We start from the raw sequence: 15658 nt of genomic DNA on the forward strand, positions 1-15658 counted from the left end.
AATAATGTTTTGCTAAAGGCAAAAATGATAGAAAGAAGTCAAAATCTTGGGTTTAAAAGGTCAAAATATGAAATAGAATTTGTAATCATGAAATGAAAAGTCAAAATATGATTCAGAATTTTAAATATTCAGTCTGAAAGGTCAAACTACGGGATTGTGAAGTCAAAAACTGGAGTTGAAAATATGAGGTAAAATACAAAATAATTGGTTAAAAGGGTCAAAATAGGACTTAAATATTAGACTGCTGAATCTTAAAGCTCAAAATATTCTATGAGAGGTGAAAATTCTGAGAGTAAACGCTCAAAGTATGACATAAAAAGTCAAAATCCTCAGTTTAAGTCCTGACTGTGAGATGCTAAATTTAAAATGTGAAATTAAAACACAAATACATTTCTTTTCCCACATTCCTGACTTCTTATCTAAATATTTTTATTCCTATATTTTTCAGATTTTTGTGATTTAACAAGGAAATCTTCAATCATCAGGATACGTTCACGTTTTTATCCTTGAGGAAATCTGCAGACCTCAGACTGATGGGACAGGTACAGAAATATCAGGTCATCTCGGGGACAGATTTAACTGTTCCACGGGCCGGATTTGGCCCCCGGGCCTCGAGTTTGACACCTGTGCTGTAGAGCCACAGGTTGAGTATCACTGGTCTAGATTCTGTTTTTGGCTGAAACCAGACTAAATCTGCTCTGGTATCAAACTCAGAGGATTGCTGAAATAATGGCGTTCCTCCTCCAAGAGCCGTCAGTTCATATTCTAATCCACGTCTAGCCGGCTAAACCTTTCTGAAACCGTCTGCTAGAGGTCTCTAAAGCTGAAGCCTGAAGACCACACATTAACGGTTCTGTCTCTTTTCTGCATAAAGACGTTCTCTAAGAGGACAGGAAGAGACAGGAACATCAACAAAAGAGCTCTGAGCTGACAAAAGACTGTATTTGTTTAAAGAGTTTGGAAATAAAGGGGCAGCTGAGTAACCCTGAAACTGTGTCCAAGATTACCGATGAAGCTGCTGAGCCACCAGTGGGACAGGAACGTTTCACAGTAAGATACAGAAACAGGAGAAGATACCAGAGCCCGAGCGACTGGTCGGCGGGCAGATTTATCAGGCCGATTATAGCGTAGATAGATTTATCAACAGGTAGCTTCAATGGGTGAAAAATGGCAACAAAAATGGTGAAAATGAGCAAAAATGGGATTAAAGTGGCAACATGAAGTGGCTCAAACGGGCAAAAAATAGGAATAAAGTGGTACTTAATGGCAAAAGGTACCTTAAATGGGTGAGACTTGGGACAAAAATGGTTTAAAATGGCAAAAAATAGGATAAAAGTAGCTTAAATAGGTGAAAAGTGGCAAAAAAAAAGTCAGATGGATTAAAAAAAGTAGAAAAAAGTTGGTATTTAATGGCAAAAAGTAGATTACATGGGATAAGAAGTGGCAAAAAAATGATAAAAAGTTGCAAAAAATATTGTCAAAATGGGTAAAAAAAAGAAGTAAAAAGGTGGAATTTATTGACAAAAAGGAAGCTTAAATGGGTGAAAACTGGGAGAAACAATGGTTCAAAGTGGCAAAAATGGTGACAAAGGGGGAAAAATGGGACAAAAAATGGGTAAAAAGTTGCAAAAAAAATGTAAGATGGATAAAAAACAAAAGTAGAAAAAAGGTGGCATTTAATGGCAAAAAGTAGCTTAAATGGGATAAGAAGTGGCAAAAAAAGTGACTAAAGGGGCAAAAAATGGATAAAAAGTTGCAAAAGGTATTGTCAAAATGGGCGAAAAGTAGGAAAAAAAGTGGTATTAATGACAAAAAGTAGCTTCAATGGGTAAAAAAGTGGCAAAAAAAAAAAATGAGTAAAAAGTTAAAGAAAACTGTTATTTAATGGCAAAAGGCAGTTTGGATGGGTGAAAGTGGCAGGAAAGTTCACCTTTTTCTAAGGTTTTCTGGGGGAATAATATTTAAAATGAAGACATAAAGGAGCCACATAATCACTGCTGTCAGTGATCCTTAGACCTCTGAGGCTGATAGATTTAGTAAATTTAGCTCACAGTGAAGAAAAAACAGCATTAACTGACTGATAACGTCCACAGAGGCAGAGACATCAGCTATCAACAGACTGGTTTTAGACTGGAGTGTTAGAGGGGCGGGGCCATTCCCTACTGTGGGCTGATGACATCACCAGTCCACATGTTGGCTCCGCCCACATTAAATCCAGCCAGGAAAGAGGTGAAACAGTCTAAATCCAGAATCCAGTCACATGCGGATCTCAGAGTTTTCATGTTTACAGAAACCAGATTCACACATTTCTGGAGCGTTCAGACACAAACTTTGATTTGACTTTACAGGAACTTTAAGGTCGTTTTCATACTTCATAGTCCAGGTGACTTGGTTTGGTTGAATTCCTCTTCCAGTACCAGGTAAACTAGCTCCCTGGTTCTCAACCTCAGGTTGTAACTGAACATCCAGGTGTGACTTTGGTTCTCCTGTAAGAGGTCCGGACTGCCTCCCCTCCTCCTCCTCCTCTCCTGTTCACTGTAGATTTATGCTGGCTGATGAAAAACACTGACTCACTGCCAACCTTGGCAGAGCTCACCTGAGTGTGTAGCCACCGGCACGGGCTTGACATCTATAGAAAGATCAGAATAATTGGCTGATCTGTATTCAAAAGCTGTAACTTAGCTGAAAAAGACAGAAAAGAAAAGGAGAGGGAGGTGGAGGGTTGGAAATATGAGACTGTGTGAGGAGAAAAACAGGCTGGAAGAGAGAAAGAGAGGGGAGCTAAACAGCTAAGAGGGAGAAAACAATGAAAAAGTGAAAATGATTCCTCCAGGATCGCCTGTGTGAAGGAAGGAGCGCCTCAGAGAGGAGAGGAGATCAGTGTAGGAGGTGAAAAGAGGAGCGTAGGTGTAGGAGGAGATGGAGAAGCAGCATTCCTGACCGCACACTTTCAGAACGGAACAAGAACGACCTTAAACTGAAATCCAGATGCTTTAAGGACCAACAGAGGGTCAAACTCGTCCACTCAGACTCAGCCAGCCCTCCTGCTCCCTCTCCTGCAGACCCGGGACCTTCATATGTCAGCAGACGGCAGCAGGACCACACCATCAGCTGGGTTCTCCTCTTTGAGAGTCTTTCTAGTGAAACTCTGGACATCGAGGCTGCTGTCAGGCCGACAGGACGTCTTTGGGATTCTAAAACAGTTCATTCTTTCCCGTCCTGAGGAAATTCCAGGTGAGTCTCTTGTGGTCTTGTTGGTTAAATGCTCCCAGATGTTCTGATCAGTTTTACAGACTGTTGTTTGTGTTCAGAGTTTGAGCACCTTGTTCTCTGTGGAGCTGAGGCTTTAGGACAGAAGAAGGCTCCTCAGGTGTTTAGTTTCCCCCTGACTTTGACTGTCAGGTAAATGCTGTAATGTTGCACTGAATATCAAAATTACTCTCTTTAGAAACCAACAGTGTGGACCAGGGGTGTCCCAGCAGGGCCAGATGCTGAATTTTGGTCTAACCTGAGGGTCTAACAGGGTCAAAATTTAACCATTGAGTGTCAACCTCAATAAATTTAAGATTAAAAGGTGAACACCATAAGTTAAAAACTCAAAATCTGAGATAAAAAGTCAAACTTATAAGTTTTAAAGGTAAAAACTTGACATTTAAAGTCAAAACAACGTCTTTAAAAGGCAAAATATGAGATAGAATTCTGAAACTAGGATTTTTAACAGTCAAAAAATGCAATAAAAGTCAAAATAATGAAATAAAATATAAATCCTGAGTTTTAAGGGTAAATAAAATGAGATAAAAGTCAAAGTTAGGAGTTGAAATGGTCAGCAAAACTGAGATTATTTAACATGTCCTGGCCTTTTGAACAAACTGTTTGCCTGATGAAGGTCTAATACCGAAACGTTGTAAATAAATACATCCTTTTTTGCAAGTTGGACAGTGTGCGGGTGTTATCTTTGAACTGTTTGCTGGATACCCTGCCCTCCGACGCACCTGTCCTGAGAAATAGATGTACGAAGTAACCTTTTGACAGCAAAACTGAGATAAAATTCCAAATCAATATATTTAACAATCAAAAAACATCAAAATCGTGAGTTTAAAATGTCAAAATCTGAGATAAAAAGTCAAACTTATAATTTTTGTAAGTAAAAACATGACATTTAAAGTCAAAACAATGTCTTTAAAAGGCAAAATGTGACAGAACACTGGAACCAGGATTTTAACAGTCAAACTATGACATAAACATCAAAATCAGGATTTTAGAATGTAAAAATATGAGATTAAATTTTCAATATCATTAGTTTTAAAAGCCAAAATATGAAATATTTATAAAATTCACGAGTTTTAACAGTTAAAAATGACCTAAAAGTGAAATTTAGGAGTTTTAAAACTTAAACTATGCAATAACATAAAAAAAATTATGAGTTTTAAAGGTAAAAATGTTATTATTGTTATCCATGAATTTTCAAATTTACTGATTTACAAAAAAACTAAAAAAAATAGTAAAGCATATTAATATTTCTTGATGAATATGTCACATTATAGTTATTTACTGTCATTCCTGAGGAGAAAAATGAGTTTTAGTGGTTGAACATTATGCTTTATTCATTTCTGACTTCTCAGAGAAGCCCACTGAGCCGGCTCAGATTTGGGTGAATTCAGTTTGAAATTCCTCATTCCTGTTCAAAATGGTAAAACGTGGAGAGCTGACTGAAAATGAAAGAGTCCGCATTAAAGCACTTCATGATGCTGGATGGTCTCCGAGACAGATATGACAGCTGGTCTAATAAATCTGTTAAGCTCTGTATCTTTGCAAGAGTCGAAATCTAAGTGGTGAAAAGTGGCAATAAAAATAAGAAAAAGGTAGCAAAAATGGTCAAAAGTGGCAAGAACATGGCAAAAATGGGCAAAAAGAGGAAAACGTGTGTAAATTGAAAAAAAAAAACAGTGAAAATTGGTGACAAAACATTAGTTTCAGGTGGCAAAATGGTCAAAATTGGCAAATATGTCGCAAAAAATGAGTGAAAAGTGACTAAAATTTGGCAATGAGCAGCAAAAAGGTGACAAAAGTGGTCTAAAGTGGCAACAACATAGCAAAAATGGGCAAAAAGAGGAAAACAGGCATAAATTGACAAAATCTGGGTGAAAATTGGTGGAAAACATTAGTTTCAGGTGGCAAAATGGTCAAAAGTGGCAAATATGTAGCAAAAAATGAATGAAAAGTGACTAAAATTGGCAAACAGCAGCATAAGTGGCACAAATGTGGCAAAAATGGGCAACAACTACACTCAACTACACTGAACTGAAGTAAAGCATCTCACTGCAGTGTGACCTCTAGCTGACCCCTACCTACCTCCAGAAGAAGTGGTAATGAAGAAGGTTTTCCATAGAACTGTGATCAAAGAGCATCTGTAGCAGAAAATATTTATGCCTAACATACAGAGAGCACACAGACGGTTGTCAGGGAGGATTGTTTCTATAACCAGCTCCATCAGTGAAGAGCTTTCTGGTCATTCTGCTTCTAATAACACTGCAGGGAAACAGATGCCATATATAAATACCTTATCCAGTTCTTCTGAGCTGCATGCAGCTTTGTTTTCATGACTAAAGGAGAGCAGCTCCAGTGGTAGTATAACAGAAGCCTGTGAGGAGCTGAGTTGTTTTACTCTAACAACAACAGAGACAGAAGACAGCTTTACAATCCTGACAGATTTGCAGCAAATACTTGGAAGGAATGTGATCATGTGATCCATTAACCTCCACCTTTTTACTTCATCCTCCCCATCACAGCTAATCTAACAGCAGAATTAAAAGGTAACCTGTTCCATATTGTACCCCATATGGCTGACACATTTCATGACTTCTATAAATAATCGAGACTTCTGAGACTAAATTAGGCTCCATCAGCCCACAGAAATGAAAAGTTTATGTAACTATGTGGCTGCAGATAAATTAGCATCAGGAATATTTGGGTGAAAGTCTGATAACACGTGGTCAGTCTGATAATCTCTAACAGAACCAGCGAGTAGTAAATGTCTTAGGCCTTTCAACCTGCTAAATATTCCTCTGCAGACAAAACAAGCAGATTTGTGAATGAGGATGTGCAGCACATGATGTTACAGACGTGCCAGGAGAACATGTGGGGATGATATTGTAGTCTTCTCATGACATGTGTTATCTTGAACTGAGCAGCTGTGACTGAGCTGGCAGAAAGCCTAATGCTTTAGATATAAAGACGTATCGGCCTCACTCAGACATTCTTTATAGAACGCTCCGGAAAACTGGTCTGTCTGTCTGTCTGTGCCTCTACGAGCTACACCATCATGAAGAACCACTTTAGACATAAAGAAGCAAAGTTTGGTACTTTTTTCTTCCTCAGAGACAGAAACTACCTCTAAGGTGTTAGATAAAGGTGTTATGTTACAATGATACAATGATACTATTTCACTATGTTGCTATGATGATACAATATAACAATAATAACAACAATATCTTGATTTTATATAGCGCCTTTCAAGAAACCCAAGGATACTTTACAACAACAGATAAGACATGCATGGACTATGGGAGGGATAGGAGATGACAATGATGCTATGTTACAATGTTACCACCATGACACAATGTAACATAGACACAATTTTACAATGTTACAGTGTACCATGATACTGTGATACTACCATGATACTACTATGATACAATGTTATTGTGATACAGTGTTACATTGATACAGTGTTACGATGTAACAATGATACAATAATACAATGTTACAATGTTACAATGTTACTATGTAACTATGATGATACAATGTAAAATGATACAATGTTACTATGATAGATTGTTGCAATGTTACAGTGATACAATGTTACAGTGATACAATGTTACAGTGATCTTACATTGTTACAATGTTACAGTGATACAATGTTACTATCTTACATTGTTGCGATAATTCTAGTGGCATATTTTTAGAATTACTGTACAAAAAATCCTGTTTTCTTCATTTTTGTATTTTTTCTTGATAAATATGAGAATTAGCTATATAAAATTGTCATTCCCTTTAATACAACGGTTCATGTCCAATTTGCAAAATGAGTCAAAATCATCAAAATTAGATATTTTTTCAAAATTGTGTTGCCCTCATTTATTCTAACATTGTGTTGGTTATACTTTAGGACTTTTGAATTATTGTTTGTTTTTGTTGGACAATACATGAGAAAAGAAACTGAAGAAAAAATCATGTATAAAATCGTAATTGCAATATTGGGTAAAAAAAAAAAAAAAATCATAATTAGATTATTTTTCCAAATCGTTCAGCCCTAGTGTTTAGTTTCATCAGGTGCTGACAGCCCTTTTCAAGTCCAGACACTAATTTCTGTTGGATTGAGGTCTGGCTTTGTCTCTGCCACTCCAGAACATTCCCCTTGTTGTCTCTAAACCCTTTCTGTAGCATGACGCTGCTGAGAAGCATCCCCACAGCACGACGCTGCTGAGAAGCATCCCCACAGCACGACGCTGCTGAGAAGCATCCCCACAGCACGACGCTGCTGAGAAGCATCCCCACAGCACGACGCTGCTGAGAAGCATCCCCACAGCATGACGCTGCTGAGAAGCATCCCCACAGCACGATGCTGCCACCACCGTGCTCCACAGTGGGGATGGTGTGTTTGTGGTGATGTCAGTGTTTGGCGTCTTGTCTGATGGTCTCAAAGCTCCATTCTGGTCTCATCAGACCAAAGAACTTTCTTCCTCTTGACCATGGAGTCTCCCACAGTCCTTTTGGTGAACTTTAGTCCAGATTTAACAACTTTCTCTTAACTTTTGAAGATTTTCTTTTTTGCTGAATGAAATATTTTCTGTTTTTTCCTGGTGACTCTGACTGCCTGTAGAGACTGTGAGGGATGTTAGAGGATGTAGTGCATGGTTTCTAATGTTTATCCTCTTTCCTATCCTAACTCTATCACTATCCTCCCCTCCTTTATCCTATTTCCTACCAGTCTCTTCCTCCTCTTAACCCCCTTGCTGTCTCTCTTTGTCTTTTCTGGCAAACCTCTCTGGTTTCCTCGCCTTCCTGCCCCCCGTCTCTAAGTGTTAACACAGGCGATCTGGTAAAGCCATTAGATGTGAAGAAAAACAGAGAAGTAGCTGACTGACAGTGTTTGCTCGTGATCATGGCTCTCAGTACTGCAGGGGGACTGGATGGACACCTTTACTGCGCCATAAAGTCAAGGTGAAAGCTGCTACAGAAGCATGGTCACACAGGGAGGTCAGAGAACCTGTGTGCAGTCTCACTGGAACAGGATTATTGGACTGGTGACCATGTTTACAGACATAAAAACATGCATCTACAGTGAACAAGTTTCATGTGAAAATCTGTCCTTACAAAAGTGTCAATTAGGTTTTTATGATCTTCTAAACATGGTGGTCCTTAGAGGTCTGAGGAAAAATGTTCACGATTTTTTTCACACTTGTAGTCCATGTCCTGGACCCGTCTGTGTGGTGGATCTTGATCCTCTAACTCCAGTCTCAGTCCAGTCCTCGTGAAGCTCCCCTAAGTTCTTGAGTCTACTTCCTTTGACAATCCTCTGAAGGCTGAGCTCATCCCTGTTGGTTGGTCTTCTGAGAACAGCCTGTGATTCATCAGGGACCTTCTGTGTAGGAGAAGGTGTGGGTTAGATGGTTGTCCATTGGCTGCAAACTCCAAACTGAGCCAACAGCACCCTGAACTGCTCTCCTCTGAGGATGGCTAATGGATAGAGATGTTTTTATGACATGTTAAGCACATGTGATGGTCATTTGTCAACAAATGCTCCAGAAATGTTTCTGTTACTCTGCCAGACGTCTGCTCTGGTCAGGAAACCCAAACATGTACGGGAAAGAAGAGAGAGAGCACTACTTTAATCCTGTAGTTTGTGTTTATCAAGAAAAAAGAGCTGCTTTAAATCTAGGGCACTTCCTGTCACAAATGTTGCACATACTCAGGTTAACAGCTGCTCGGTGAATTAGCCTTCCTGTGAGGAGAAAGAAGTGGAAACCAGAAACCTCAAAGTGGTCTCTAATGACTCCAAAAATGTCTCTGTTGTGATTCGGCTGCTGAAAAACTCTTTCTCTCCCTCTGTCTGAGAACAGGACATAAGAAAACCGAACTGTTCTCTGTGAGTTAGATTCATGTACAATAGATAACCAATCCATAGACCAGGTTCCAGGACTGTCGGTGGGAGGATATGAGATGCAGAGCTTCAAACCGGTTTATTTGTTCCTGATCTAAAATTACCAGACCAATCAGACCAGCATCAGGTCTCAGGACAAAAGTCTGAGGAAAAATGTCTGACACCCAAAGACTTGACCCCTTTTTTCCAGAGACCTTACCCCATTTTCCCTGAGACCTGACACGCTTCTCCCTGAGACCTGACACCCTTTGTCCCTGAATCCAAACCTCCTTTCACCTGAGACCTGACACCCTTTTTCCCAAGACCTGATGCCCCTTTTCCCTGTGACCTGACACCCTTTTTTCTGAGACCTGGCCCTTTTTAACTGAAACCTGATGCCCGTTTGACTGAGACCTGATGCCTTTTTCACTGAGACCTGACGCCCTTTTCCATGAGACCTGACACCTTTTTCACTGAGACCTGACGCCCTTTTTCCTGCGACCTGATGCCTGTTTTCCCTGAATCCTACCCTCCTTTCACCTAAAACCTGACCCCTTTTCCTGAGTCCTGACACCCTTTTCCCTGGGACCCAACACCCTTTTTCCTGAGACCTGACCTCTTTTTCCATAAGACCTGACCCCATTTTCCCTGAGACCTGACACGCTTCTCCCTGAGACCTGACCCCCTTTTTACCTGAATCCTAACCTCCATTCACCTGAGACCTGACACACTTTTTCCCTCAGACCTGACCCCTTTTTCCCTGAGACCTGACACCTTTTTCACTGAGACCTGAAACCCTTTTTCCTGAGACCTGACACCCTTTTTCCTGAGACCTGACACCCTTTTTCCTGAGACCTGATGCCTTTTTCACTGAGACCTGATGCCCTGTTTCCAGAGACCTGACCTCTTTTTCCGTAAGACTTGAACCCCTTTTTCCTGAGACCTGACCCCGGTTTTCCCTGAGACCTGACACCCTTCTCCCTGGGATCTGACGCCCTTTTTCCTGGGACCTGACACCCTTTTCCCTGGGACCTGACACCCTTTTTTTTGAGACCTGATGCCCTTTTTCCCTGGGACCTGACCCCCTTTTACCTGAGACCTGATGCCCTTTTTCCCTGGGACCTGGTACCTCATCTTCAGAGACCTTTGTTTCTGAAGTCTGACAGATAACAGATGTTTTTCTTAGACCTGACCCCCTTTAACCCGAGACCTGACCCCTTTTATCTGAGACCTGACCCCCTTTTACCTGTGACCTGATGCCCTTTATTCAGAGACCTTTCTGTCTGACGTCTGACAGGTAACAGATGTTTTTCTTAGACCTGACCCCCTTTAACCCGAGACCTGACCCCTTTTACCTGAGACCTGACCCCTTTTTACCTGTGACCTGATGCTCTTTATTCAGAGACCTGATTCTCTCCTATCTGAGCTCTAACACCTGACTGAGGCCCGAGGATGTCCTCAGGTAGACTCCACATAACTAGGCATGACTTTGGAGAACCCTCCATTTTCCTATGGCTGCACTCGGTTCAGGCTGTCCCTGTTTGCTATCTATCTCTCTCTGTCCTGGGTTTCCAGGTCCAGCCCAGTTGTGTCGGGAGGCTGATCATCTTGAGTCTGGTTCTGCCTCAGGTTCCTCACAGGAAGTCTCTTGTTGTTGCTGATTACGTTGCTAACGTTGCCAGGTGCTGAGCTCATGCTGGATTACTGCTTGGTCCACTGTAAATAATAAAACAAAGGGGACGGTCTAGACCTGCTCCTCTGTAGAGTCTTCTGTGAAGAATCATGGTTAGACAAACACAGACTGGTGGATTCAGGGGCGCGACAAGTTTGAGCTTGATGCTGGAGCAAAGAGAAACGAATATAGAAGTGAAACTCTCAGATTAATGCTCCATCAGTATGAGCTCTGATTTAAAATACGCTGAGGAGAAAACCGACATAAATGTGGAGAAATAAGGTGGACTTTAGATGTCTGACAGTCCAGCACAGACAGTTTAGTCTCCTTGACTGAAAGTTGTGAGGGAAAATTAGAGCCACTTTAAAATAAAGAGGATCAGTTACATTTTTAGTAATTATCTAAATTTCTCACTTTGTAGTTGTACATTTACAAGAAACTTAATTATTTTTAAAATTGTATTTAAAAAATTAATAAATTTACAAGAACAAATGATGATTTTTTTTGTTTAAAAGTCAAAGTTTTGCTTTATAAACACCAAAATGTAAAGTTAAGTCATAAATTTACAAGAAACCAAAGTTAACGGTGGTTCGATAGCCCCAGTTTACAGAGATGTCCCTTTAAAGTCCAGATGTTAATGATAACGATGATTCTGGACTAAAATCTAAAGTTCTTCCTCGTTGATCAGACTCTCACCTGCGGGACTCATGCAGGAATCCCGGCTTCATCTGTTTGGATTTTATTCCACTTAGTGGCACATTTTTCACTTATAATCTCAAAAATTCCAAGTGTGGTCCTTGTGAATTTATATCTTTTAAAAACTAGAAAATTTTGATTTATTTTCTCCAAAATCAACAGTTTCTCTTTATTTTAAAATATTTTGATTGGCTTGTAGAAACTTTTCTTTGGTCTCCAACAAATTCCTGATTATTTGGAAATCTGCCTCCCCTCATTATCACAGCATTGGCTAAATCCTGGTCATATCCTCATGTATGAGGCTGTTCTTAACCTGCCTCCACTCGTGAAAAGTTCTGGAAGCTCCAGTCTTCACGCTGTGACTCATGCACATGGCTTGTTTTTCCTCTCTGCCCATCTTTGAATAGGTTAAAGGACTTTCAGGTATCCGGCTCCTGCAGGAGGAATCTGCTACAGGAATCTGTGTTAAAGGTGTTGGAGGAGGATGCATCAGGTTGTAGATGTTTTGACTGATGACTTATTGCTCTGTGACATGGATCTGTCTGATCTGAGTTCTTAAAAGATTCTATATGTGCAACTTTGTGATTCTGCTGCCTTCTTGGCTCGGACACTAAATGAGATTCTTGATCTCAGTGAGGTTTTCCTCTGAGACCAGCGTTGTCATATACGACAATAAGAGACACAGGTTGGAAAATTTAAATTACTTTTGCACCATAAGTCATACCCTCATACTTACATTTTCCTCTGAAAACCTTCTGTTGTACCATTCTAATGACGCTATCCATGCCTCTGCAGCTCTTACAGAAGCTTTTCTAGAGAACCTGGAGCTTGGGTGTCTCTCTGAGGTCTATAAAAATTAAAACCACACAAGTAACTCTGATATTGAACGTCTTTTTTCCTTTTTTAATTCATTTTTTGTTTGTTTCAGTTGCTAACGGCTAATGCTATCCACCATATCTGCTTTATGACAGGCTGACGACCATTAGTGCTGGGCTTTGTCATCATGCACGGCTCATCACTGTGCAGATGATGCAGGAGACGTCTGAATAGCTCCTAATGGAGATAAAGAGACACAGAGAGGCCGTGACGTGTCCCTCTGTGTCTCTGCAGACAGGAGCTGCTCTGAATAATGACTCAAACAGAGCCAATATTTATAAAGATCTGAATATTTTGAAGACTTTTTGTCACAGAAGGATTATTGTGTCACCTATCAGAGTTTGTAGAACAAGATGGTGCAAAAAAAAGTCATAGTCATTCTTAATTTTGGTGCTTAATGCATAAAAAAGATGCAGGAGAGACATAATGGCTAAGAATAGCTTAGGTTAGGTACATTTAAACAAACAAATGTATAAAGTAATTTATTTTTCACCTGTCTTTTTCTCCAAATATTCTTTTTTAGCATCATCTTCATGGATAAAGGTTGTTGACAACCATTTTTATCACAGTTTCAGTTGACTTAGCTTTAACATAGACTAAAGAACTCCTCTACAGTTTCCCCATCATGGTTCAGTTTTTAATAATCTAACTCTGTTCTTCCTTTCTGCAGGTCTTTTAATGCCGTGAGCAGTCAGACAGCCATCCAGTCATGCTGCTGAGGTGCTGCACTAACATCTTCTGCAGACTGGCTGCAGCCTGGTTTCCTCTGCTCCTCTCAGCACTGCTTTGGCAAACGGTGAGTCTAATCTGAAATCATTAAAACTTGAACAAATCTAAGAACTTTATTCCTAAACTTCTGCCTGCTCTGTCTGCAGCTCCCCCCCGTACACGCCGTCCCATCCTGCCCTCGGAGCTGCAGCTGTCCAGGAGTTAAAGAGGTCCACTGTACCTTCAGACACCTCACCACCATCCCCAAAAGCTTTCCCAAAGACACAGAGAGGCTCAACCTGGGGTAAGTCCGCCTCTGGGTCTAAACACACAGAGGCATTTGTTATCAGAGCATGCCAGAGGGGTTGGAAAGCAAACAGGAAGTGTCAGGAAAGGTGAGGAATGAGACGTAGCTGAGATGTCAGAAAGGAGGCCAACAGTCAGCACTGCTGCGATAAACCTCAACCACAAATGCAGAGAAGAGCGGTTTTATATAGTATTTACTTTAAGATCATTTTATTGCCATGGAGCGTGGTTAGGCATTAAATTTATGAGAGCTACACACAAGCATGAACTTACCAACTTACCCCCGGGGGATAAACACTAATCACTTCCATGTGGATCCTTTAGATGGGGCTTCAACCACCCTCATGCTTTCCATTATTTTACACAGAACAAAGCCAGGTCTAATAATTGGCTCACGTATTTGCATCTGCAGAATCGGCCTCAGCTACACTTCCTTTGGCACGCGGCGTCTGCAGGGCTCGCGGCTCCTCAGGTGTTTACAGTGGAGCTCTCCAGCTCCGCATATGTTTGAATGTGACGCAGCAATTCAGAAGGAAAGACACGAATCTGAGCCAAGCTTTAGTCCAGGAGAGGTAAAGTGTCTCCATATGAGCGCCTTACTGCAGCTCTATGGATCTATCTGTGTACTCCTGATAATCCTGGGCTTAAACTAAAGCACATGCTGTTTAATAGCCATCATTACACAGACAGCAGGTTAGGAAGGCATCAGCCAGTGGTATATTTATATGACATTACACCTCCCCCTTCAGGCCAGAGGGAATAAAGTAGAGCATTCAGATATAGAGCATGTTTATGGTGGTTTGAACAGCTGGAGAGACTTTAGAGAACTGATGACCTTGAACATGAACACAAAGATGGAGAGTTTACAGCTGCAGATTCGTCTTCAGACGCAGAACTAGAAAAAAAAATCAGCAGTTTGATGCTGCACCGTTTTACCTTCAGAATCAGAATCAGTCCAACTGCTGTACATTTTCACATATAAGGCATTTGAAAAATAATAAACAGAAATAAAGATAGTTATTTATTTCACAGTTATTTAGCATGGACACACAGTTACATTTATGCTGTGATCAAACTCAGAATCACCTTTACTGGTCAGGTACGCAAACACAACAGGGAATGTGACTCCAGTCAGCATTACCCTCAGTGTACAGGGGAAACTGAATATAGAAATAAATTAAACTGAAAAAAGTGCAAAGATTGAAATAAAAGCTCTTGCTAGGTATTTCTTCTGGTATATACACACATTGTGTGGCTGCAAGATATGCAAAGGTGCAAGAATGCTGACTCAGCATGATCAGAAGAGTAAATATGCAAGGATGAGGACAGATTTATATGAGGAACATAAAATAATTTAAGAGTGCTTTTTAGTGCAAATGAGGTGAGGAATTCTACAGCGGAGCGCATTCTTACAGTATTTTAGTATTGTTAATGGACTGTTAATGGCAAATTTATTTATGAGGTAATGCATTTAACTGCAGTGATTTAAGTTACAGTTGATAGATTTATTAACTGTAGTGTGGATTTGAGGTGAGCCTATTTATCACAGTGAGTTTTCTCAAAGTATTTAAGATAGTCCTAAGCAATAAGAGACAGTGTAGGATATTTAACATTTAACAGGGCTATCAAGTAACTCTGTGACTGTTGAGTGGTCATCAGAGTGACTCTGTGACTTCTGAGAGATCATCAGAGTGACTCTGTGACTGATGAGAGATCATCAGGGTGACTCTGTGACTGTTGAGTGATCATCAGAGTGACTCTGTGACTGTTGAGAGATCATCAGGGCGACTCTGTGACTGTTGAGTGGTCATCAGAGTGACTCTGTGACTGTTGAGTGGTCATCAGAGTGACTCTGTGACTGTTGAGTGATCATCAGAGTGACTCTGTGACTGTTGAGTGATCATCAGAGTGACTCTGTGACTTCTGAGAGATCATCAGAGTGACTCTGTGACTGTTGAGTGGTCATCAGAGTGACTCTGTGGCTGTTGAGTGATCATCAGAGTGACTCTGTGACTGTTGAGAGATCATCACAGTGGCTCTGTGACTTCTGAGAGATCATCAGAGTGACTCTGTGACTTCTGAGAGATCATCAGGGTGACTCTGTGACTGTTGAGTGGTCATCAGAGTGACTCTGTGACTGTTGAGTGATCATCAGAGTGACTCTGTGACTGTTGAGAGATCATCAGAGTGACTCTGTGACTTCTGAGAGATCATCAGAGTGACTCTGTGACTGTTGAGTGGTCATCAGAGTGACTCTG

The 15658-nt window shown here is 40.6% G+C and overlaps 1 protein-coding gene across 1 annotated transcript in view; it reads left to right on the plus strand.

Annotated features, from left to right (window-relative positions):
- Positions 1–3153: 3153 nt before the first annotated feature.
- si:ch211-159i8.4 (matrix-remodeling-associated protein 5) overlaps positions 3154–15658 on the plus strand; it is a 43454-nt gene continuing 30949 nt past the window's right edge. Inside the window, exons 1-3 of the mRNA XM_041796982.1 lie at positions 3154–3234; positions 13057–13182; positions 13262–13398. Of these exons, the coding sequence (XP_041652916.1) occupies positions 13096–13182; positions 13262–13398 (224 nt within the window). The 5' untranslated portion in view covers positions 3154–3234; positions 13057–13095. The remainder of the gene's footprint in view (positions 3235–13056; positions 13183–13261; positions 13399–15658) is intronic.

This window comes from Cheilinus undulatus, linkage group 10, assembly GCF_018320785.1.
Source record: "Cheilinus undulatus linkage group 10, ASM1832078v1, whole genome shotgun sequence".
Lineage (NCBI taxonomy): Eukaryota > Metazoa > Chordata > Actinopteri > Labriformes > Labridae > Cheilinus > Cheilinus undulatus.